At 38.9% G+C, this 24056-nt stretch overlaps 1 protein-coding gene across 8 annotated transcripts in view; it reads left to right on the top strand.

The window, feature by feature from the left end:
• NLGN1 (neuroligin 1) overlaps positions 1 to 24056 on the top strand; it is a 430580-nt gene that overhangs the window by 127728 nt on the left and 278796 nt on the right. For 4 of the 8 annotated variants that reach the window (XM_050308089.1, XM_050308088.1, XM_050308091.1 and 1 more), the window contains exons 2-3: positions 3320 to 4125; positions 4584 to 4643. In XM_050308089.1, the coding sequence (XP_050164046.1) occupies positions 3633 to 4125; positions 4584 to 4643 (553 nt within the window). In that variant the 5' untranslated portion in view covers positions 3320 to 3632. The remainder of the gene's footprint in view (positions 1 to 3319; positions 4126 to 4583; positions 4644 to 24056) is intronic. The other 4 variants (XM_050308095.1, XM_050308093.1, XM_050308094.1 and 1 more) reach the window with 1 other exon arrangement.

Here is a 24056-nt window from a genome sequence, read left to right as displayed (position 1 = left end):
TTCACTCCTCAGCATACTAAATGCCTCTCCAAAGTATTTCAGAATCTGAGCTATAAAGTAATTTGAATTCAGAAAAGGAGATAATAAAATAATAGATGATAGAAAAAACCCTCTATACAGTATAGACTGTTCGAAAGACCATGAAAGACTTTATCAAATACCTTTTACAGTAGAATTCATTTGTGTTACCAGAGGGAGCAATTGTGATCCTCCAATCTAGACAGCAGTAAAATCTGAAAATGTTTCTCCTCCTCCTCAGATCCACAGTATTTTGATGCTCAGTCTTGTCCCACACTGATCATCGTTACTCTTTAGTTTATTCTCCTGCCTGTCTCACTGAGCATTCCTGCTGCTGTTTATTGCTTCTCCTTTTTCCCACTGATTTGAGTTCAGCCAAGTCCAGATAGCAAGGGAAAATCTTATATAGCTCACCTGGAAGGACTGAGGAGAATTTTGTCCAGCACTGATTCTCAATGAGTAAGACCTGCTCCTGGCCAGCTTCCCTGTTTACCCTTGCACTTGGTGCTCGCAATGAAATTTTGGCATGGAAGTCTCAAAAGATTTGATTAATCTCAGTCTTTTTATTTGCGTTGAGTTTGTGTTTTTAATGTGATGGCTTCAGGGCAGGCAGTGACAGGCTTGAATATCTGACCTCTCAGTCTCAAAAATAAACTGTTACTTAGCCATTTAAAAAGAAAGGCTTAAAAGAGCAAATCCAAAAGTCAAGTTGCAAATACAATGAAAATCTTTTGATTCAAATTCAGAAGGTGCTTTACAATTTACTGCCCTGTATAGCCTATCCATCTATTTACTGAGGCTAACTACTACCCAGTAGTTAATTAATTAGGAATAGCCAAACACAGCATTGAGTTATATTCTTACCTTTTAACACCCTGTCTCTGACTTAGGTTAAAGCCTTGTCCATGGGAGGCAAACCAGAACTGTAGATCACAGCTGAGCTGTTCAGCTACAATGGCAAACCAGCAGATGGACAAACTTAGAACTGTAGTCCAGCTCTAGGATTTGCTTTGAATTTACATTGAATTTACCATTTTAGGTATCAAAAGTGCATTAAAAAGTTGTCTTAGATCTGAAAACAGATGCTAGGTGAATTATTAGTAGCATCTTGGTAATTTTCAACATTGAACCAACTCAGCAGCTTGAAATGAAGGAGGATGTTTTTCCTTGGTGCACTTATGTTGGATTTGTTGTCCTCAGACCTTTCCCAGACCATGTAGCAGGAGGGCTACTGAGATTAATCTCCTGCTATTTAAAAGTTTGAGTTTGAGAAAGAAGAGAGAGTGCATTTTCCCATTTTTGACAGGAAAACAACCCCCTAGTGATGGCAAGACCCAGGTTTAAATCTCTGGAGGTTTTTGAATACCACTAATGAATAAGCTTCCATCTTTCTTTGTACATCAACTCAGAAAAGTTATACTTGGTGCCTTCTGCTCTGACACCTGTCTGCATACTCTACCTTTACTATTGATCCAGTAACATCCTACTACTTCCAAAATCTGAAATGCAACAATCCTCCACGAGGCGAACGTCTGCCATTCCGTGTAAGTGTTTTAAACTAAATGCAAACACATACATCAAGTTTAGGGAATTATTTTCTGCAGCTAAATTGGTGTGTTTCCAGAAAATGCCAAGAATTTGCAGCTGGAGAATGAAGGATATAAGCCTGTTTGTTAATGCAGTTTCACACTGAAGGTGTTAGAATTAGCAGAGAAAGAAAGGGAGAGAGAAAATTGTGGAAAAGCTTCATCTATCTCCTTATTGCCTCCTGAGATAGATTGTTCAGAGCTAAAGGAACACTAGACATGAACCAAATCTCCTGCTGTCCTATATAGCTTTTACAATCTCCTTTTTAATAACCCAAACTGCAGGGTAGTCTGACTATTAGACAAGCCGTTCTTTTGAATTCTCTCTACAATGTGTATAGACATGATAAAAAAAAACAATTCTCATTAAAGCTGCCAATGCTGTTTCAAAAGCAGGTGGTTTAAAATGTTTCCTATACAAAGCAAAACACATTTCTCGTGCATTACACACTGCTTAATAGGGAGTGTAAGATTACACTGCTATGTTGTGTATAACGCTGCATTTTAAATAATAGGATATTGTAAGTCGTGTTGGAAATATGTTTCACATGAATATGGAAGACATAATGATACGTACTGAGCAATTTTCAGAAGTGCTGGAACACAGCCTTGTGTGACAACCTCTGAGCTAAAGTAGTTGAAAATAGCATCTGGAATTTCAGATTATGCAGTCTCTGATCCTAACTGATTATTTTTCTAGGGTATTGTTCAGTCAGCATGTGGATATATGAAAGATAAGATTTCTACTGTCTTATGGGAATGTTTATTGTTTATGTTATAAATCAAGGGTGGTAGGAATTGAGTGCTTTCAACATGCATTTTCATTTTTCACTGAAGTCAGTCTTTTATAAGGAACGAAGGATTGATCTGATGTAAAAGTTGTGATATACAGCTCCATCCCTAAACTGCCTGTTCACATCCTTTTCCAAATCAGTTCTGAAAAAGAAAGCCAACAACAAACCAACCCACAGAGGTCCAGTTATACTTCTGTGCAAATTCAGAATTTGCTGTTGACTTCAGTGGGAACAGGTTTTGATTCTTCATTGATACGAACATTTCAGTCTGTAAGTGTTTTTCATCAGCTATCAGAAACTTGTGGAATAAGAAAACCGTATAAAGTATGATAATTCAGGTTATTATGAATAAACACAGTAATTCATGTTATCCTTACAGATATATTCCAGTTGACTCAATGTTTCAATCAGACACTGTATTTTGAAATGAAAAAAAAAATTGTATGTATTATAAACTGTTTTTAATGAAATAAAGTACATTTGAGTCTTCAGTATGCCTGTCTATCTTAATTTCCCCACATTCTGCTTTAAGAAATAATTGCTTTCATTTTAAAAAATCTACTTGTGAAAACAAGGTGCAAATTGATTATGAACTGATTAAGTTAAATAAAATAATAACATAAGCACTTAAGTAATGTAGCCTGGCAGCAAATTGCTTATTCTTGAAAAGGTGAATTTTAAAAATGTGTTTTCTATGAGTCCTGTTTCTTCTGAAAAGTCTCTGTAAATTCAACAGGTGACATTATAGATAATCCAGTAATCAGCGTTTCACCCACCATTTCATGGACCCATAAACTACTGCAGTTTTACTGACATGACTCTAGCAACTATTAATGTATGTAAATAACGTGTGAAACATCTAGTTATCACTCTGCTCATATTAGCTCTTTCATACTAATGATTTATTTTCATTTTCTCCAGGATATAGACCTGCGGCTAACTGGATTTGATTTATAAGAGGGGATTCTGCAGTAAATGGCTGCTCTCTTCATATTGCTGCTATGGAAAACAGAATTGTCAATAGGATGTAGTCTGATAAATAGTGCTGAGTGAAGATGCAGCTTCAATAAGTGTGAAATCAATGGAAGATACTTACCGCATGAAAAGCCTTTTGAGATTTTTCTGACAGGCACCTATTTAGGAAACTCAGTCTGTTTCCTTCGGTCGCCCTGTTTTTACACCAGTGGATACAAATCAGATTGCTTCGTTGTAGTCACACAACTAATGTGGGACCATGGCCTTTCCAAGATCCGTGTGGCTGAACTGTGTATGGAGAGCGACGGTGGTCCGCCTGCTACACATGGGATTGAATGCCACTTTTGCTGTTTGTACGCTGGGATTTTTGCTCCACGCTGCAGCTGTGTCCTCCCAAAAATTGGATGATACCAACCCGGTGGTGACCACCAACTTTGGCAAGATAAGAGGGATTAAGAAGGAACTTAATAATGAAATTCTGGGGCCCGTTATTCAGTTTCTCGGGGTTCCGTATGCTGCCCCTCCGACCGGGGAGCGCCGCTTTCAGCCTCCTGAGCCTCCGTCCCCCTGGGCAGATATCAAAAATACCACCCAGTTTGCTCCAGTGTGTCCCCAGAACATTATAGAAGGCAGGTTGCCTGAAGTCATGCTTCCCGTGTGGTTTACTAATAACTTGGATGTAGTTTCCACCTACGTACAAGATCAGAACGAAGACTGCCTCTATTTAAATATCTATGTCCCGACCGAGGATGGTGAGTTAATAGCAGGCGAAACAGGGAGATCTTTTTATTTTCCTGTTCTACGTTCTAACAATATTAATTCACGTGTACTGGTAGCATGCATGGCTTTCTCTGTTTGCATGCCAGCTTATTACATGTATGCATGCTGCTTTTCTCTGTGTGCATTTGTCCTTGTTTTTTTATTTTTTTTAATTTTTATTTTTTTTTTCTTTCTGTCTACGCTCATTTTTTTTTCTCCCACAGCACGTGTATTTTTAGGTCAAAAAGTTGGTACCTAATTCTCATTGCCACCCACTGACTTCTGGGAAGATGCATCAACATCTTTTCCATTGCATGTGCAGGCACAACAAGTTGAGAATCTTCCGCACCTAATAAAGCAGGTCATATTTAAGTTAGATAGTGGTGTTGCATGCTCCTACTGTCTGTGATGGAGCTCCATGTTATTTTCTAGTCTTCTATTCATTTTTCAGTCAAAAGAATATCCAAGGAATGTGCCAGAAAACCCGGCAAGAAAATATGTAGAAAAGGAGGTATGTATAAAGTGGACACAAAAAAAAAAAATATGGGGGAGAGATCGAAACCTTGCAAAGGAAGAACGAATAATACAGCTGAAAGAGGCTGATTGCTGGTGCTGTGGACTGTTAGGGGCTGTCTTGCCGTAATGGAGCCAGAAAGGTGTTTAAAGAGAGGACCAAGTACAGCAGATGGGAAGATAACGTTTGTAAAGCCAGTTGCACCTGATCATCTCTCTCTCACGCTGATCTTATTGGCAGCTTCTCTCTTGGCCTCGTGGTTCTGAGGAGTGTCTGTGCCTGGTGTGAGGACACAGAATGTTGTATGTGCAGGCACAGGAGGTATCTCTGTGCCTGGGGATGGGTACTGCTGCCACTGGAGGTGCTGGCACAGCTCCACAGTTCTCTCTTCCAGTAGTATGGCATAAAGGCTATGAAATGTAGCAATGCAGGGCTGAAAATCTGCATTGACTTTCCACAGGATACGCCCTGTTTTCTTGGAGCAGTGTTAACTTTCCTGAAACGTAGATGCGAAACACTTTCTTTCGTTTACGCGCTCCTGAAAGTGAGTGTTGATTCCCTTTATTCTGTGATTACAGCTCTCTTTGTCAAGCCCAAAAACTCTTAATAGGAGTGTGGTGAACTGCTAAAATATTGTGACATGGTACTTTGGAAACTAGGCTGCTTTTAGAAGCTTTGGAAACTTGGCTTCTACCCTTTTCGTGTTAAAGAGTATGGAAGAATTTGCAGATTTCTTTGTGAATATTTGCAAATTCCTGGGGCAGTTGACATGCGGTAGAGAAGGTATATTTTGGTGCTGATATGAAGTAGGCATTTGGTACTAGTTTAAAGTGCTAATTTTGTACTACTTCACACTTTTTTTTTTTGCATCAAATTATTTTTATTGGTTTTTTTAAAATAATGTGTTATGTTAGAGGTGGACTACACTTGAATTAGAATGCTTTTGAGGGAAAACAAAGGGTACTGTGGGCATACATAGTTGCCTATTACCTGTAATCTGTATTATTTATATCATTTGTTATATGTCCCTGTCATTCCAAAACAAATACATTTTAGGAAAGTGTCATAGCAAGAATGTTTAGAGTTGGGCAAAATTCGATTCTGTAAACCCTGTATTAGCTTTTTAAGGCGATATCTAGGCCTCTAAATGAAGGTGGCCTTGTTTCCAAGGCTTTTGCTCTTACAGCTCCTACTGACTGTTGGTTGCAGCTGGTTGTTAATTATTAACTATTAATTGTAGTAGCTCGATGTATGCTTTTTTAGATGGTCTAAGTCACTTTCAGAGACTTAAAGCAATTTTGTGTCTAAAGTGTCAGGCTTTGAGGCATCTCCTGTTGGGGAATTTTTGCTCAGTGCTTTGAAAGTACAGTTGTTTAAGCTGGATTCCCAAAGCTGGAAATAAAGATAATCAGTGTACTGTGAGCAACGTCACTTCTTCACACATCATTCAAGTTGGAATAACTGCTGTCATTTATATGCATTCAATTAATGTGCAGTGCTGCAGCAGTTATTACGCAGTTCATCAAGCGTGTGTAATTAGCTGAGCAACTTTCACTTCCTATCACCCAGACGCTGATTCACAAAGTCATAAATAAAGATGCAGATCCCCATCATTGTTCTCGGAAAGCATCTTTCGTATGAGAGGGTATTAAAAAAATAAAAAAAAAAAAAATCAGAAAAATAGCAAAAATAAAGGGAGGGAGAGCCCAGTAGCTGAGAAAGTCATGTTTATTGTCCTGTGAGCCTGAAGGAGGGGGAATAAGGAGAGAGTTATTTGAAATTCAGTGGGTACCTTTCCAGTTAAATTCATTGCACACACAGCACAATAAAGACAGCAGAAGCCTGCCTTTTGCTGTTGGCAAGCGAAAGTCCTGAATACCTTCAGCCTGGACAGCTGAGATATCTGTAATAATCCTATATTGTATGCAATATATGATGCATACATGTAGCAACTCACACTCTACTCGTCCGTATGGAAGCTGGGATCATCCTTGGCTTGGATTGTCCCCACACCTGGTGGTAAAAGGAGTCATGTAGCAGAACAAAGTTGCAGTAGAGTGACAGCATTTGAGCAGCAACTGCAGCTTGGAGATGGCATTGGTTTTGTATGAGAAGAAGAAAGGCCCAATATTCTCTCTTTTGCTGGATTTTTAGGATGCAGTAATTTCATTACATTTAGAGATGAAAATTACTGGAAATAGAAAATCCAAATATCAGAGGCAGACATTTACACTATCTTCTTAGTTCATAAAGGATATGTAAGATCAAAGTGACTGAACCAACTGCCATATGTTGTCATTATATAGGGTTTGATTCTTATTACATGAAATAGATAAAATTAGATAAATAAATTAGTATTTATACTTAATTATCATCTAAGGGACATGAGAAAATTCAAAATTTTGAAGTACAGGAAGCAATCTGATGAAGATACATGTAGATACATGAAGTTACCTGAAAGGAATTCTATCCATGAATCATTTTTGCTAAACATAGAGGCCTGTATTTCAGTTACTTAATCTTCAATTTATTGATTTAATAGATAAAGAAAGAGCATCTGGTTTTATGTCTTTCCCTTCAGGTACATGAAGGTCAGAGGTTGTTAATTCCATTTTGATTATGCAGAAATCTGCATTTGCTAGAGCTGGTTTTGGAAAATCATTGCAAAGACATCTGATTAATTTTGTGTTGCTTTTCTTGAGTCTAGACTCCATAACTCTAAATTCTAATAGACCCTAGGTTATACTGTAGGCAACACCATTTTAGTGACTGATATTAATTATGTTTTTGATTATGTGGCATTTCCTGAATGTCCTAACAAACTTCTTCATCATTTCTAGGGATTACCTAAATAGTTTTCTGCTGTTTGGCATTTAAGATTTCTAATTTTCTTTATGGTCAAAACACAAATATTTTACTTATGATCCAGAATGACAGGGTAACTTCCTATCTCTAGGAGGACAGTACATGTGGAGTTTTAATGTACTCTATATTAATTTCTTGGCATTGCAACAGTTTGCACCATGGATTTCCTAATTTGACGACAACTACATAAAGAAAATTTGAAAAGGATCACTAATACGACCATTAAAAGAAACCACAGGTTTCTGGTGTGCTCTGCACTTGGGATGACAGTGTATTCTTTCTTAAGAACCTGTACTAAAACCTTAACATTGCCTGAAGATGTGGAAGAATGTGAAAATGTGGAGGTGTAGATGGTATATACTTGATGTCATGGAGCCAGGCCCGTGCAGTTTTGGATATATTAGTATTTGTAGGGGAATTAGGAGTAGAATAAGGAAAGAAATCACTTGAGCCTTACTTTTATGTTTAGGAATTACCAGTGGCTCAGAGACCGCCCAACATCAGTGACTTCTCCACATGTGGATTCTGTTTCTTATTCTAGTCAGTGCACTGAATAAATTTTAAATGCGAAGACTCATGATCTGAACTACCTCATTTGAGAGTGTAGGATTAGACAGCTCTATTAATATTTATGCCTCCTAATGGGCTACTTGATTTTCAGAGCAAAGCTCCCAACACCATCCTTCCTGGGTTATGGCTGCGGTTACTATGGACGCACAGGAACGTATATACATACATACAAATATATTCATGGAACTGAAACACAAATCACATTTCTGTAATCTCATCCTCCTTTGATCTTCCTGGGTTTTCAATAGAAAATATGTTACATCAGTTGTGTTTTGTAAATGGCTCTGATAACCTTAAGGCCTTGAGCTTAGCAATGTGAAATATTCCTTACAGATCTAAGCAGAAATTTCACCTGTTCTTCTGTGTCTCTGGTGATTGTTTGTTCCAATACTCCTTTTAACTACCCTAGAACTGTTTACTTGTCATTAAATCTTGGAAAAGAAGAATTAATGAAACATGTGCAGTTCCATTAGACTTCCTTAAATTTCAGCTCTGAAAGCAACCAGAAAAGGGCAAGCTGAGACCTGTTAACATCTGCATTTCCACTGGCAAAAGTTGTCAATCAATTATCCAATTTCTTCTTTTCTAAGTATGTAATTTAGAAAATAATATCAAAGTAATGGACATGTAGATGGTAAATTGATTGTCAAAAATGATTGAAATATTTTTTCCTCCGTGACCATATAAATGAAAGAAATGAAATCTTGGGTATAAGCCTTCATCACTGAGCTGTGTCAAAGTATGTTACACTGCCAGCAGGCTAAGGACATGCATTTGCAGACCATTACTGGGGCTCAGGGTCACTTGAGAGTGAGGACCAAACCCACAGAGCTACCTTTGTGCATAATTTGGTGTATATCAACCCTTAGAAAGGATGTATATCTTCATTAGACTGCTTTGAAAATTCATAATGAATTATTTCCCCGTAGTTTATTTGTGTCAGTGGTTGACTGCACACATCTGAAGTCTCACCCCCATCCACCCTTGCTGGCTCCTGGCTGGAGAGCTCTTATCCTCATTCCCTGTGGTATCAGCAGGCACAAGTGTAGCCCATAATCCTGAACTCCACTGCTACATCCCAAGACAGCAAGATTGGTCTATTTTTCTGTTCCTTTTTGAAGCCCCATATTCCTGTTTTTTCATTCCTCAGATACTACTGCAGCATTTCCTATTATACTGGTAATACATGGAAGAAGATAATGAAGCAAACATTGTCTTGTACAGACCTTTTCATCCTTTCACAATCTAAAGCTGTTAGTGTCAGTTAGCAGAGTTTTTCAAAGATGTGCAGTAGGTTTATGTCATATTTGAAATAAAATGCTTAAACTCCGATGTACTTTCTCCAGCCCTCTTTCTGGGTGAGCCAGTGCCTGACAATAGAAGACTTTGCAGACTGCATTTTAAGGCTCCAGTCATCTTAAATGCCATCAGCACTGGTCACAGCCCTCTGTAAATGTCTGCTTGTTCGGGCTCTGGGCTCTTGCTGACCACACGGTTGTTGTGCTGTCATTGCTTTGTTCATGTACCTTGACAGTGCTTATAGCTCTAACAGGTCTTAAATTCTGATCTAATTCCATTCCTTGTCCATTATTTTACTGCTTGCTTTTCATTTTCTACGTCCTCCCCCACACAGGCTCTAAAATAGTGCTGCTACCCTGATAATGCTAAGTCGGATAAAACTGGTTTGTGCTTCTTCCCCTGGCCTTTCTCGGCTTGGACCAGTTTTACTCAGTAAACATCTGTGAGATGGTTTTCCTTTCAATCTGTTAGTTTCTAATTTATCACTGAAAGCCAGAATGGACAAATCTTATAAAAAATAACAACCTAAGTATATTTGTACATTTTCAGGAGGCACTGAATTAATTTGAGTAATTAATATGACTTTTGGATAACTATTATTTTCTCCCCTTCCCCCCCGCCCACCTCCCCCGGATTGTAGTATTATGCCTTTGCTCGCCTCTGTGTTAATGCTCTTCATCTCTTTGTTTCCTTATAATACTCATGGATACAAACATTTTTAGTGTTCTTTGCATATTTTTTGAAGTCTGAAACATGATGCTTACATGTGTCAAACCATTCTTAAGGATCATCTCACTTACAATGTTAATAATCTCCTTATGGCTTGAATATTGCTCCACTATAATTTCTTTTTTTTTCCCCAAATTCCTTTCACTTATAATTCTTTAGCCCTCTTCATTTTTACTTACTTTATGATGTCAAATTTACATGTCTTCTCCACTTTGATATGTATAGTATTATTAATTAGACTCTGCATACAGAACCAACTACTTTAATGAGCTTACCATAAATGAGATTTGTTTTTGGGATATCAAACCATTTCCTTCTGTTTCAATATCCATATCTCTTATTTTACTTTCTCATGCTTGTAATAATGAGATTTATCCTAAAAAAAAAAGCAGCACTGAACAATACAAGCTAAGGGAACTGGGACAAAGCTGACTTTCAACCATGTTTGCACCTATGTTCTAACACATTGCAGGAACCAGAGTGGTCTCTGGCCAGAATTTGAGCTACCTCAGGGCTACTCTTGCAGAAATTGCAAGACACATGGAAATGGCATATTCCAGGTGCTGCAGCTGACTTCCCCTTCCAGAGTTTTGCCAAAATGTTTTGAAACATTTCAACAGCAGCACTGAATCATGTTGCTAATTCCTCTGCTGTGGGAATTCTTTTAATATCCCTCAGTGCTATCAGAGCAGGAATCAATCTGCCCTGGCAGAGTTTTCCATGTGCTTTCTATTGAGGGTGCCTTTTGACTTTCCTGTTCATACTGATAGTACAGTAAACACACAGTAATTTTAGTTGCAGGAATGTGTTTGAAGAGAAGGAAAATTATCTTGCTGAAGTTCTTCTGGTTTTTCAGCTGATGAGGCTCTGAAAGTTCCTTTTTTGAGATATCATTGCCTTGGAGATCCATCCACCAAGGGGGACAGAGGGAGAAAACATCTTCTGCAGGATTTCTGTGTTACCAGAGATACAGCCAGTAGGTTTGACCAAAAAGACACATTTTGGGAGGGAACCAGAGCCAGCAGGACTGGTGAGGTTTAGCAGCAGCAGTGCTGGGGTGCTGTGCCCAGAAGGAAGGCTCACTCTTCCACGCATGGGCCTTTTCCTGAGTATTTTATGGCACTCCTGGATCTGTCCCTTTATGTTACAGAGAATGAGAATACAGTTTATATGTTGTCATGGGTGTTATTCACAATTTCCTGCTTTCAGTGGTTGTTTACAATTCAGTGTCTTGTGAGATGCTGAGCTTTCATAGCATTATTAGATTTGGGCTACATTAATGTCAGTGATTTGGGATCAGACTCTGCAAAGGCAAAGTATTGAGGTCTCTCGATATGAACTAATATTTTTTTTAAGTAATTTTTTAATCCTTATATTCTTTTATAATATGATGAAAATTAAATATTTAGTATATAGAGAGTGAGACTCTAGGAAGACAGAAACTACAGGAGAGCCACTTATTATTTGTATTTGTTTTCTGGAAAACTTCCATTTGTTAAATTTTACCCTTTATGTAAAGGCCTTCTTTAATTATTAGCTGAAAATCAGGTATTTATGTAATTACCATAATTATATCTACACATCTAGTGTACTTGCAATTATTTCATTAAAAATTGTAATTATTATACAATTATAGGGGATAATGACGTCCTTGTAACATGTTGCAGAAGCACTAATTAAATGGTAGCATAAATGAATTGGAAGTGATTTTGAAGTTTTGAATATTGTTTTATCAGAAATATCAGAAGTGATTCATCCACATTATGAACTGGCAGTAAAACCCCTCCAAAGTTATTTTAAGGAAAGATTTCACAGAGCTCATGGAAAAGGATTTGTCTCTATTGCCTTTCTGTCTTTACTTTCTGTTCTCAATATTCTTACACCTAAAAGCTGTCTGCAGATTTTTAATGGAAAGCTGCATTGTGTAGGAAGAAGATTGCATGGATAGCTGAATCTTTCTAGAAGGCTCAGCCCAGAGGATAGGGCAAATAGGATCCATAGGCAAGCACAGCCTGTACTTAGACCTCCTTTTTCTATACAGAGGGAAAAACCTGTCCAACAATTGATTGAAGATGATGAAAACGCTCCACTACATATAAGGAGGTTTTCATTCCGTGGTTAGTTTCGATGATCTGCTTACGCATTGGAGTGTCTCAGTTGTGCAACTCCAGGTGTTGGGGAAAGAGGAAAAATAATTCCTTTTGTAGCACAGATCTGTGTGATGCTCCAGGCCTAGGAGAAGAACTAAGCAGTGTGGATACAGAGGAACCCTATGGAGCATTTCCCTTTCTCTCCTCCAGAGTGGGTGGGGAATAACTGGCAAGGATAACATAGCATATGCCAGAATCTACCAAAACCTCAGGATCACAGATTTCTCACCCTCTTCCATGTCAACCTTCTGTAGCGTACACATGATCTCTTCTTCTCTTCCTTCAGTTAATTTTAAAAGTCACTGAAAATGGCAGTAAGGCGTATATAATTTTTAGGCTTATATTATCATTCTGTGTTTTCACATCTAATAACAGTGTGTTCTTAACTGGTGAGGGCACAGCAGTGTACCTGTGCCATGGCTGGGGACAGTGCAGCCACCCTTACCCATGACACCCACCTCAGCTCTGCCGCTGAGGACAGCACCCCGCTGCTGAGCCCAGGCTCTGGGCAGGCTGGAGCTGTGCACACACCAGCTGGGAGGGCTCCCATTCCCATTCCACCCGGCTGCTCACCTCCCACCTACCAGCTGGGGCTCCTCTTCCAGTCCTGGCTCCCAGTTTTTTTATGGGAATGACACATGCACATTCTTCCCGGTTACTTCAGATGCGATCAGGCAGGTTAGACAAACCTTCTGTTTAATTCACTTAATTCGCCTCACCTGGTTTTCTTGCTCATGCCTGATTAAGGAGGGTTTGCAGGGTCTGCTCTAATGCAGAATTTTAATGTCCCACAAAAAGAAGCGAAAGCTCCAAGAAACAGGGGATTCTGGAGATAGCAACAACGCCATACCATGCTCCAAATAAAATAAAGGCTATCCACCCATGGCCTGGAGAAGAGCTCCCTGTTTATACCATCCTGTGTCAGTGTTCCATGCTAAGGCAGCCAGCCCAAGATGCAATTTGCTCAGACAGTCGTGGTGCTTTCCTGAGGACTTGCTGCCCTTTAACCAGAAGTTGTGCACCACTGTTGTTTTCAACCTCCCTCCAGTGGCCTTGCAGGGATTTTTTTAGTTTCTGCCAACATTACTCTTTGCCTTTAATTTAATTTTCTTTAATATATTATTCTTAATGTAGTGAACAAGCAAACAGAATATGCCATCCACCAGCTTCATTCAGCTGACCCAATGAGAACTCAGACTCTGAGAATCCTCATTCCCAAAGCAATAGTCTTAACAAGATGGACCCAGTGGTAAGAGAATATGAAACATACATTTATCTACATAGATGTGTATATGAATACAGTCAGATTTGAAAGCTCAAATGAAAGCTAGTACAATTTGTCTTACTTAATTGAAAAATGGATATTGACTCACATGTTTTCATATCTATTTTAAAGTGCCACGAAAACCCTTGGATGTTTTTTACTTAAGTCTGAACTTAGTTGCTGTAGGTCAGATCTAAAATACTTATGTGAGACAAAACAGAAAATTTTGCGTGTTTACCTACCACAAGACTGCTTTCATTACTGAAAGTGCTCTGTGGTCTATCTAGTACTTCAGATCCGTGAAATATTTCTGTATATGGCTGTTGGAGAGGCAGATTTATTTCATTAAATTTCACAAGAAATCATCAGCCTGTAAACCTCGCTTTTAAAATCTTAGTCCTTTCCCTGTTCTCTGTGATGTGAAACGCAGTTGAAGTAGCTCTCCATACGAATCCATTAAGACCTGTGTGGAACAGGAGAGAGAATTAAGTTGGTTTTCTACACTTTTCAGTCATTAACTGAGCCGTTGGTTAATGACAAATGGATTACTTTTGCTCGAAAAAATAACTTTTGAAACAACATATAATTGCTCTACTTAAGAGCTGAAGCACCTGTGGTCTCTTTTATATGAAGTCTGTAGATGAGGTCTCACATAAAGAAAGAAAAGATGCATCGATTGTCTTTTCTTTAAAGTGCCATGAAACCTTTGATTAACTGCAATTCTTTAAGTGCTGCATTTGCAGTTCAAATATTGAAGGTATTGCCTGGCCAGAAGCACGTTATGAGAGGGAGTCATGGGAAATGGGTGCTCGAGTTTTACAGAGACATGGATGATTGCTGAAGAGGTCAGGTTAAAAGCCTCCCCCCCCCATCCTGAATTTGGGTCTGTTAGCAGAAATCCCTCCCACCCTCTTCTGTGTGCATCATATTCAGTGTTGTTCACGTGTGAAAGGGAGCATCGCTCCTTGCCCTGTGAGACAGTCGTGTTTTTGACAGGCTGATTTTGTTTCCCTCCCTGACATCTCTGAGAGATGGCTGCCGGAATGTGGTGAGGCATGAGAGGGACGTTCGCTTGCAGAGGTGAGCTGGGAGACAGATGATGAGCTGAGAGGAGCAAGGAAAGGGATCTGACAGCAGAGAAGGCTCCTGACACACACGTTGGAGCAGGTGTACACTGCCAGGCGCTGTGCAAACCAAGCATAGAAATAGGATTAAAAGGCTCTTTCCCTTTAGGCAAAATAAGGCGAAGAAGAAGGCAGCACACAATTCCACCCTGCAGTTTTCAGTGGCAGAAACTATTTTTCTCTCCAGAGTTTGCTAACGTATATTAGTTGCTGTTTTTCTGCCCAGAGCTTTGACATCTTCAACTACAAGCTTGTTTGGGTTCGCATCACCACAACAAACAAGCAGCAGTCAAATGAGAGTGGAAGAAACAAATAACTTTTCAGAAATGCTCCATATCCCTTCCGTGCTTGACATTAGCACTGTTCAAGTGGCCTGGCTGTCACCCCTCTCTGCCCAGCACCTGTGTTAGAGGACATGTCGCAAAATAGGTTTAACTTAAGGTAAACCAAAAGCTAGCCCTTAATATTCCTTGATTAAAAGTAGATAAACTAAGCAGTAAGTCAGATTTGGGCCTGTTGTTTGAATTATGAATATTCTTCTAACTGCTGTCACTTCCTTAAAGAAATACAGAGATTTCCTTGAATTTTAAGTGACTTTGGATTGAAATTCTTTGTGAGTGATTATCTGGCTCAGTGAGTACTGTTGTTATCATTAGCGATTTTTGGTGTTAACCTTTTCACTGCTAAAATCTCTGAGTGCAACATGACATTGTCCTGGTTATCAGGAACAAGAAAGGTTAAGAAGCCGTTGAAATGCATTCAGGAAATGTCATTATTTCCAGGCTGATGAAGTGCTAGCCTGGATGAGAACAAAGAACTGATGATAATAGTAATTGCATTTACTTTATGCTTGCGATGAAGACAGTTTGAAGGAGAGTGGGCCACAAACAGTAGCTCATTTTTGGTTCTGCCCCCATTAGTTATGTCAAATTCCTGCTTTACTTCTCTAATCCCAGAAAAGGGCTGTTTAAATGGTTGCAGCAGGATGATTTGACACAAAGCCAAACATCTTTCCAGTGATTCTGGACCTCACTAACCTTTCCCTTTCCCTCCCTCCTCCCCTGACTAAGCAGCATCTGGCCCTCTCCCTCTGCTGAATTCGTGTCACTCTGTTTCAAGTATAGATTTAGTTATTAAATCTGGAGATAAAGTATGGATCTGTTCCACTAATCAGATACTACAGTGATTAGAGCCATAGAAGTACTTGGAGAGATCAATTAGATTAGATTATCAAATCATTATAACCAAACTCTTAAAGACAAAGCAATAGAAAGTAATTTTGTGTCACTATTTCTTTCGACAATATTTATATTCCCTTCTTGTTTGTTTGCCTCTGTTTCCTTTAAGTGCATTAGGATCATGGTGGCACCAAACCTCACACTCAGAACTGGGCTGGAGGCCAGAATGAACCAGTTCTACAGTAAAGCTCTCTCTGTAATGCTGTTCTCTGGCTAAAACACACTATTGCCTGAACTCTAGGTGAAAAAATACACACGTGGAAGTCTTACTTTATAAGGCAACTGGGCAGTGTCTTGAGGGAGCTCATTTCAGATCTCTGGGGGAAGGCAGGAAGCCAGGAAGCCTTCTGCTCTCTTGCTAGCCTTTTATTATCTCTCTCATTCTGGGTTTATTATTTTGACTATGTAATCTTGGTTTTGCCTTCTTTTTTGCATAAACCCAGTGTTATGAACCCATGCCGGCTAATTCAGATAAAGGTTTGTGGTTCATTCTTTATTAGCCTGTTTTCAGGACTCCTGTGAAAACGGTTTTCTGGGGTATAATAACCATTTGTGTCACTCCTGAGCCTTGAAGTTGTGTTTTCTGCAGTCTGCAGTGTCATTTTCTTAACATGTATATGTATGTAAGCTTTCTTTTATTAATCTATATTTTAGTAAGTACTCCAGCTAATGCTAATATACTGCTTTCATGAGAGAATTGGCAGAATAGTATACATCAAAGGCAACAATTAGTGTATTTTCATTTGACTTGTTCAGCCTATTAGGTTGTTAAATTTTGCATAGAAAATCATTAGCATGTTTAATTTGGGAAGGAAGCTGTTGGAAGGGGAGTTGTGGATGTAAATCAATCGGTGAGGAGGCTTTCATAAAACAGCAGCTACAGCTCTGAAATATCATGAAATATTTTCCCATATTATTAACTGTAAATGTAAAGAGATGAAAAAACTGCAGGATTATCACTGTCTTAGGAGTTAACAAAGAAGCTTCTGATGGTTCTGTCTAATATTAAAATCTGGAGTGAGGTTGTATCACATCCTTTTCTTGCTGAATACTGGCATTGAAGTACAGGCTTGCAATTGCAGAATACCTGCTCTTTTCTCAGTGAAGGTGAAGGACATCTGAATCAGATTTGACATGACATAGGTCATAATTTGGTTTTTTTCCTTCCCTGTAACTAGTTCAAGAACTGTTGCATTGCAAGTGATGTCGCAGCTGTTATGAATGTTGTTTACTACTCCAGAATTAGCTGAAGTTGAAAAAGTATCAGAAAAAACTGTGAAGTGCCTTTTCTCCCATCTTTACTGGGAATTTGGCAATTCAGAAACAGTTGTCTGGTGTTAAATAAATCCAAAAAAAGCTTTGGATTTTGACCAATTAAAGTCAAAGAGGAAAGGTCAGAAATCAACATCGAAATAGAACAAATATTAACTGAATATTCCCTCAGACAGCAGCTAATCATGGCTTTTGTGTGGCCTGCTGTGCCAATATCTATTCAGAAGCTGGTCATTATGTCTCTGTTCTAAAAGAGAACTAATTTTGAAGTCTTCACTGCACTAAAATCAAGCAATTTACTGCCCTTTTTATACTATTTTTTTCATGATGTTTTCCCTGATAAACATTCAGTCCCAGACATAGTGGCTTCTGATTTTTGCCCTGCACTTTTCAGGTTCAAATTTCTTTAAATGCAGTTACTATTCTTTGGTGCCAAAGTACTTGATTGCCTTCATAAACCAGGAGATTTAGCAGCAAAACTGACATAATCATCAGGATTACATTATTGATTATTTTGAGGGCACAAAATTCCATACAGTCCTTTGCATTGTGCTCCAGTGGAAAGCATCTGGACCTATGAGCACTCAGAGGGTAAATTCGTGTCCACAGAAAAGTCAACCGTGAAATTCAAATCAAGTTTTACAAGACCAGGACCAAATTCTCATCTCTAAAAGATGAACAGACATCAGCTCAGACACAGATGCAGGGAATTTGAATATTTGGTAGATTTTGAAAATTTTTTCCTGAGATAAAATCTTTTCCTTTTCTTTGTTCCCTTTTTCTCCCTTCTTATTTCTTGAAATAATTTCACATCTGTCTTTTATCATAGCCTCTCCTATAATAACAAATCTCTTTTATCTTTTTTCGAAATAATTTTTTCTGTTTGCTGCTCTCATAGTCTTACTGTGTTTGGTTTATTTCATGTTTGTGCCTACTTTTTTTTTTTTTTTAAATTTTAGAAATGTTTACTACCTCCTTCAGGCTGCAAAATCATGAGCTATTATTTGCCATTATATCCTTTATTTTTTCCTTTCCAATGAAGATGGAAAACTTTGGACAAAATAGTGGACTTCTGCTTAAGTCCAGAGGGAAAGAGATAGAATATCATTGCGGAGCTGAAATTAAAACATCCCGTTCTTTTTATTGCAGTTTATTTTTTGGGGACTGGGCTGTTTATGATGCTCCTGTGCTGCTTTTATGGTTCATGTAGCTGAAGCAATGCTTCTTTTCTTTAATTCCTGCTCAACTTAATTCCAGTCTTTCCTAAGTGCAAGTGTTTGTCAGTCAGTTACCCCCCATAGGGGTGCGAATCACGTCTAATCTTAGCCCATGAAATATTTGCTGCCTCCCACTTGTCTTGCTGCCTTACAGCCTCCAAATAGGGAAAAAGAAAGGGTTGCTGCAGCTTTCATTAATTATTTAGGTGCTGTTATCAAACATTCCTAGAGTGCCGTAAATTTGCAGGCTTTAGTACAAACTTGGAGAAAGCAAGTTCCCCGCTCTAGAGAATTTACAGTGAGGAAAAGACAAGAGAGGTGAAGATATAAAGCCAGTGGATGTAGTAAAGTAGTGCAGAACATGGGAGTTTTGATAAGAAGGGATTGCCACAATACATGGTGTGAGGGAGAAGGAGAGCAAGAGGGCCTGGATGCGTGCACAGAGTGCCCGAAGAGGAGAAAGAGGCAGCAGTAAAAGCCAGTAACAAATAATGCACAGGGATTACAAGGAAAGCAAAAGGATTGACCTGATTTGTGTGTTTACCACTCAGCGTCTTAGTGGTGCTCTTTCAGCTCCTGAATATAATCATTGGGACTCAAAGGGAGGCAGAGGCGAGAACATGTTGAGACCGACTGTGGTCGAACAGATCTCTCTCTCCACCACAGCTGGTTCATGTGTGAGCCAGTTAGGGACTCTCTCCAGAAGTCATAGGAACAATGGGAAATGGCCCCTTCAGAGGGATTAGTGACACAATCAGCCCCTAGCACAGGGCTGTCTTCGGGCCACTGCATTTATGACCCTCCCGGAGGCAAAGAGCTGCATCAGCTGCCCACTGAAGCTGTTTTTCAAACTCAGTCCCCAACCTCTTGTAGAACCAGTACAATTTTCTCCTTGTTTTTCTAATACAGTTTTATTTTTAGATGCATGAAAGGATGAGCACAAAGAGTACAAGTGCATCTGAACAACACAGGGTAACTGGAGGTGAATAGGCAAGACTTAGCTCACAGAAACCCACAGATGCTGATGTCACTTCCCAGTGGACTGTGTTATGGTCTTACAAACTGTGTGGTAGTGTGCCATTGCTGCACGTGATACAAGTGCTGCTATGGAGATCCCTTGAAATAATAGGATATTAAGTAGCTTAATACGATGGAATGATCAGCCATCGCATAAAAATAAGTGTGTTAAAATATAAATTTTGGCCTAGGAAAAACAATGTGCTGGGTGCCATAGAGTTACACCTTGTTTTACTCAGTGCAAAGGGCTGACCATGTAGTCAGGCATTGCTCCTTTTATGATTAAGTGCTGTTCATTGCACTGAAGAGCTGCAAAGCATATTCAGAGACTCAATCCATGCGTGTTTAAGGCCCTCACTTAAGCATGTTCCTAAGGAGAGCAGGTGTGGAACCTGGGGCTTATCCAGGGATAGCTGAAGGCAGGTGTTGATTTAAAGACTTGTCTGGTGGGAACATTGCCATTCACTGTTATAGGAGCAGGATTTGTCCTATAGTTTGCTGAAACTGGAAGGAGGATGACTCCTAGGAACCAGGAGTTTAAACTAGAGTATAAACCTAGGCCGTTTAAAGTGTTTGTAAAATGTCTGTAAGTCTAGTTATAATGTTACTATAAAACAGGCATATTGTAGTCACTGCATGAATTCTGAGCAAGACAAACACATGTATGGTCATGGACTTTCACCCTGAGCTAAAAAGATTTTTCTGTTGGCCTTCTCTTCTTGTAGTTGCATTTATTTGCTCATTTACTGCAACTTTTTTTCTCTAAGAGGGAATACTTTAAGCTACAGGAGTGAGACATACACATCTAAGCCTATGGACAAAAAGATCAGCCAAAAGCTCTACATGGCAATGAATACATAATCAGCAGCTTGTACTTGCCTGTTATAACAAAATAGCATTAAAGAACAGAACAGTGACTGTAATGTAAGTTGCATTTACTTCCCTGCCAGGGCAGCAATCCTCTTGAGGCTGTCATCCATTGCAACTTGAGCGATTGCTAATTACTTTTATGAAAGCACCAGCTTCAATTATATTTTTAGTGTGTCACCTGTACAGCTTTATATTTGCATCTATTTAGAAAGGCATTCATGCGACGCTGAAAAAATCAGGAAGCAATCCTACAAAACTGAGGTTCGCATTTGAATTGTAGCGTTAAATGCGCCAGAGGCGACAGAACAAACTGTATTGTACCTATCACTCTTTCCGTTCGGAAAAGTGGGAAAAATGCAGTGTTTTGCTAACTGTGAACACTGCCCACACCTCCTTTTTGATCTGGGTTTGCACCTGGCTCCGCTGAAATGCTGCTCTACAGAGCAAGTGCTGATTATTTGTGAGCAGCTCTTGGTGCGAGACTTCACAGATCCAGCAGCGCTCCCGGAATGCTGACTGACTTTTCCAGCAGATGGGAAGTGCAAAGCAGTTTTGCAGGAAGAGCTGATGTCCCTGATAACTGACTACTGAAAGTAGAGAGGGTCTTAACAACACATCTGGGGATCACAGAATCATAGGATGGTTTGGGCTCAAAAGAGCTTTAAGATGGGCAGGGTCACCTTCCACTAGACCAGGTAGCTCAGAGCCCTGTCCAATCTGGGCCTTGAATGTTTCTAGGGATAGGGCAGCCAGAGCTTCTCTGGATAACCAGTTCCTCACCACCCTCGTTGGAAAAAATGTCTTCCTTATATTTAGCCTAAATTTTCCCTTTTCACCTTGATCTTTGCAACAGTTCACATCTGGATCGAGACTGTCTGGCCTGAGCCAATGCCTCCTTCAAAGAAGAGATAATTAAACTGGCTTTTATGTCTTTCTTGGAGTCATCACATTGTTTGTTCTGGCAGCGGATGCGACAAAATTATTTCACTTACTTTAAGTTTTCTGTGTTATCTTAATGGCCCAGAAATTTTTTTACAGGAGGTTGAGATTGTGTGGCACACAGTGACAACTGCACTAATGCCCCTGTTTCCAGCAGCATGGCTTTGCAATATCCGTACTCGTTTTATGATCTGTGGTAGGCAGGGTTGAACTGCTTTATTGTTTTGCTCTCTTTCAGTGAATCAGAGTAATTCCTCACAGTAATAAAACAGAGAACTGAATTAGCAAAAATCTGATCCCTAAGTGACCTTATCTTGCTACCAGTCTGACGTAATCCAGTTTTGGATGTGATTTCAGCCTCCATTCTTATGAATAGTGAAAGAATACTCGCTCTCATTGACTGAAAAACGGAATTTTCTTAAAAAAAAAAAAATCTGCCAGGCATTTTCTGCATTGGGAATGTGTTCTATCGCTTTCCACAAAAAAAATTGCTTGAAATTTTTAAATTGAATGTTGCTGATATGACTCTTGGATACCTTTTTGGATACATCTGTATTAGTGGGAAAATTCTGCTCCAAGTACAGTGTAGCTAAAAACTTCAGTACCAGTTCAGGAGGCAGATGTGGATTTTCTTTCTCTCCCTTTTTTTTTTCCCCTAAGTGGGGAGAAAGAAATTGTGTTATATATTTTTAACGAAATGGTATTCAGATTAAATAATTATAAGACAGCCTTGTAGTAACCTCCTGATTACTTTGTGCTTGAGAGTTGCCCTTGTAGTAGCTGAAATCATTGGCAAAATGGTGATACAAAAAATACATGTTGTTTTTTAAAGAAACACAACTAGATGAAATGAAGATGAATTTTTAGGTTTTGTAAATCAAAGCAATATAAAAATAAAAGCTAAGAGTACATTTTTATGGATTTTCAATCCTATTAATATTTATTAAGCTCCAATTCTTTGGGTTTCTGTGTGTCAGATACTCTGTCATGCAATAACACAGGGTTGTCTGAGACGAAAATTAACTTGGACCCAACTGAAATCAAAGTGAACCGATTTCTTCATTTTCATTCCTCAGAGTGACAGAACAGCATAAAGTGGAAAAGTCAGAAAAACATAATAATTAGATTTGAAAAGTCCTTGCTACTTTATACATCATGGATAGTTTTGGGAATAAAGATGTGCAAAGTTCTTGAGAAAAAATAAGAAAGAGGAAAAGCTCTATTTAATCTTGTATTACTATAAAAATTTAATAGCAATGCAACTTGGAGGATTACAATCCAGCCTTCTGAAGTGCTTCTGCCATGTTGTGTCTGTCTTCTTGTCCACACCCTCTGTATTGTTCTGGACTGTATTTTATGGAAACCTAGATTTTTAAGGGAGAATGAAAAAATTCTCACCTCTGCACAGCAATTGCAGGGAAGGGGAGGGCAGAATTTGTGGTGTTTTACCAGCAGTGGGGCAAGCAGGTATTTTATATCAGCACAAATGCATTCTGTATTGACTTAGATTCATAGATTAGTATGCCTGTATCTTTTAGTGGGTTTATTATGTTAATTTGAGGTATATTGGCTGAAGTGCCTAACATAAATATTAACAAGTAATTATACATATGATTTGAAAAAAAGATTAAAAAAGGACAATGGATTTTCTTCATGTGTGTAAAACTGTTGAAAGATTTGGAAATTTAATCTTACGTTTATTTTTGCTTATCTTGAGCAGAGGGGAATAATTGATTTAGCTAATCCTAGAATTTAGTGGTCAGGAAAACATGTCTCCCTTATCTACACAGTGGTTCTACCTTTAGGTAAGAGAATAGGGGTTCAGCTGTCTAAAATATTTTTTTCTTAGTATTCTCCTTTTCAGAAATTAAGTTTGACTCTCTGCCTCTGAGTTGATAAAATTTCTCATTCTCCTGACTGCTATAGGCCACATTTCTAATGTGAAAACCAACAAGAGTAACTTGTGTACTTTGAAAGTGTTTTGAAAACAAAAGTAAACTTTTTTCATATATAACAGCAAGGAAAATGGCACAACCTGTTTGTTTCTTTTCTTCCCCTCTGCAGATCATATTTGAGATGACTCTGCCCCTCTTTCTAGACTGAAAATTTCGGTCATAAATCAGAATGAATGGTATGGCAGAAACAGTGCAAAAAGAAAAAAGTTGTCATTTAAAGTGGAAAATCCAACAGAACCTTCAGTGTGGGGAGCACCAAAATATCATGTAAAGTTTTGAAGACTGAAGTGGGAAGGAGCTTCCTTCTGTGAACAAGAACCATAAATATTTGTGCTTCCAAAGCAATTGAAAATTTGTGATACACAGCAGCCATGGAACATGGAACATACTATGTCAGTGCTGTAGAGCTGTATTTTTATTTAATTATAGGTGTCCAGCTAAATAAAACACCTTACAAAACAAAACAAAACAAAACACAAAAAAAACAAAACACAAAGAAAACAAACCAACAAAAAACAACCAAGAACTGTAATGCCAGGGTGCTTTGTGTGGTAGTTTTCAGTCATGACAGATTCAGGCACATCACATCCCACTGCAGCTGGGCCCCGTGGGAACCAGTTGGGACTATGTGGTGTCCATGGCTCCTGTCCTCCTTCCTGTCATAGCACACAGCTTCTCCCCAGATTTATTACAGATACTGAACCGTAGGGATTCCTACAGATAACCTTGATTTACCCATTTGCTTGTTTTTCTTACTTCTTCCTAATTCCAGTTCGAGTGTATAAAATCATCTGAGGTGGTATCAGCTTCAGGCTGAATTTTGTGGGCTCAGCTCAGTGATGACCTCGGAGATGTTTGCCAAGAGAAGGTAGAACTGCACTATTTTGTCTTGCAAAGAAAG

The sequence above is a fragment of the Myiozetetes cayanensis genome, unplaced genomic scaffold (assembly GCF_022539395.1).
Source record: "Myiozetetes cayanensis isolate MyiCay16 unplaced genomic scaffold, myiCay2020 scf13, whole genome shotgun sequence".
Classification (NCBI taxonomy): Eukaryota; Metazoa; Chordata; class Aves; order Passeriformes; family Tyrannidae; genus Myiozetetes; species Myiozetetes cayanensis.
The sequence above is the reverse complement of the archived record's forward strand: the minus strand, read 5'-3'. Positions and strand labels throughout refer to the sequence as shown.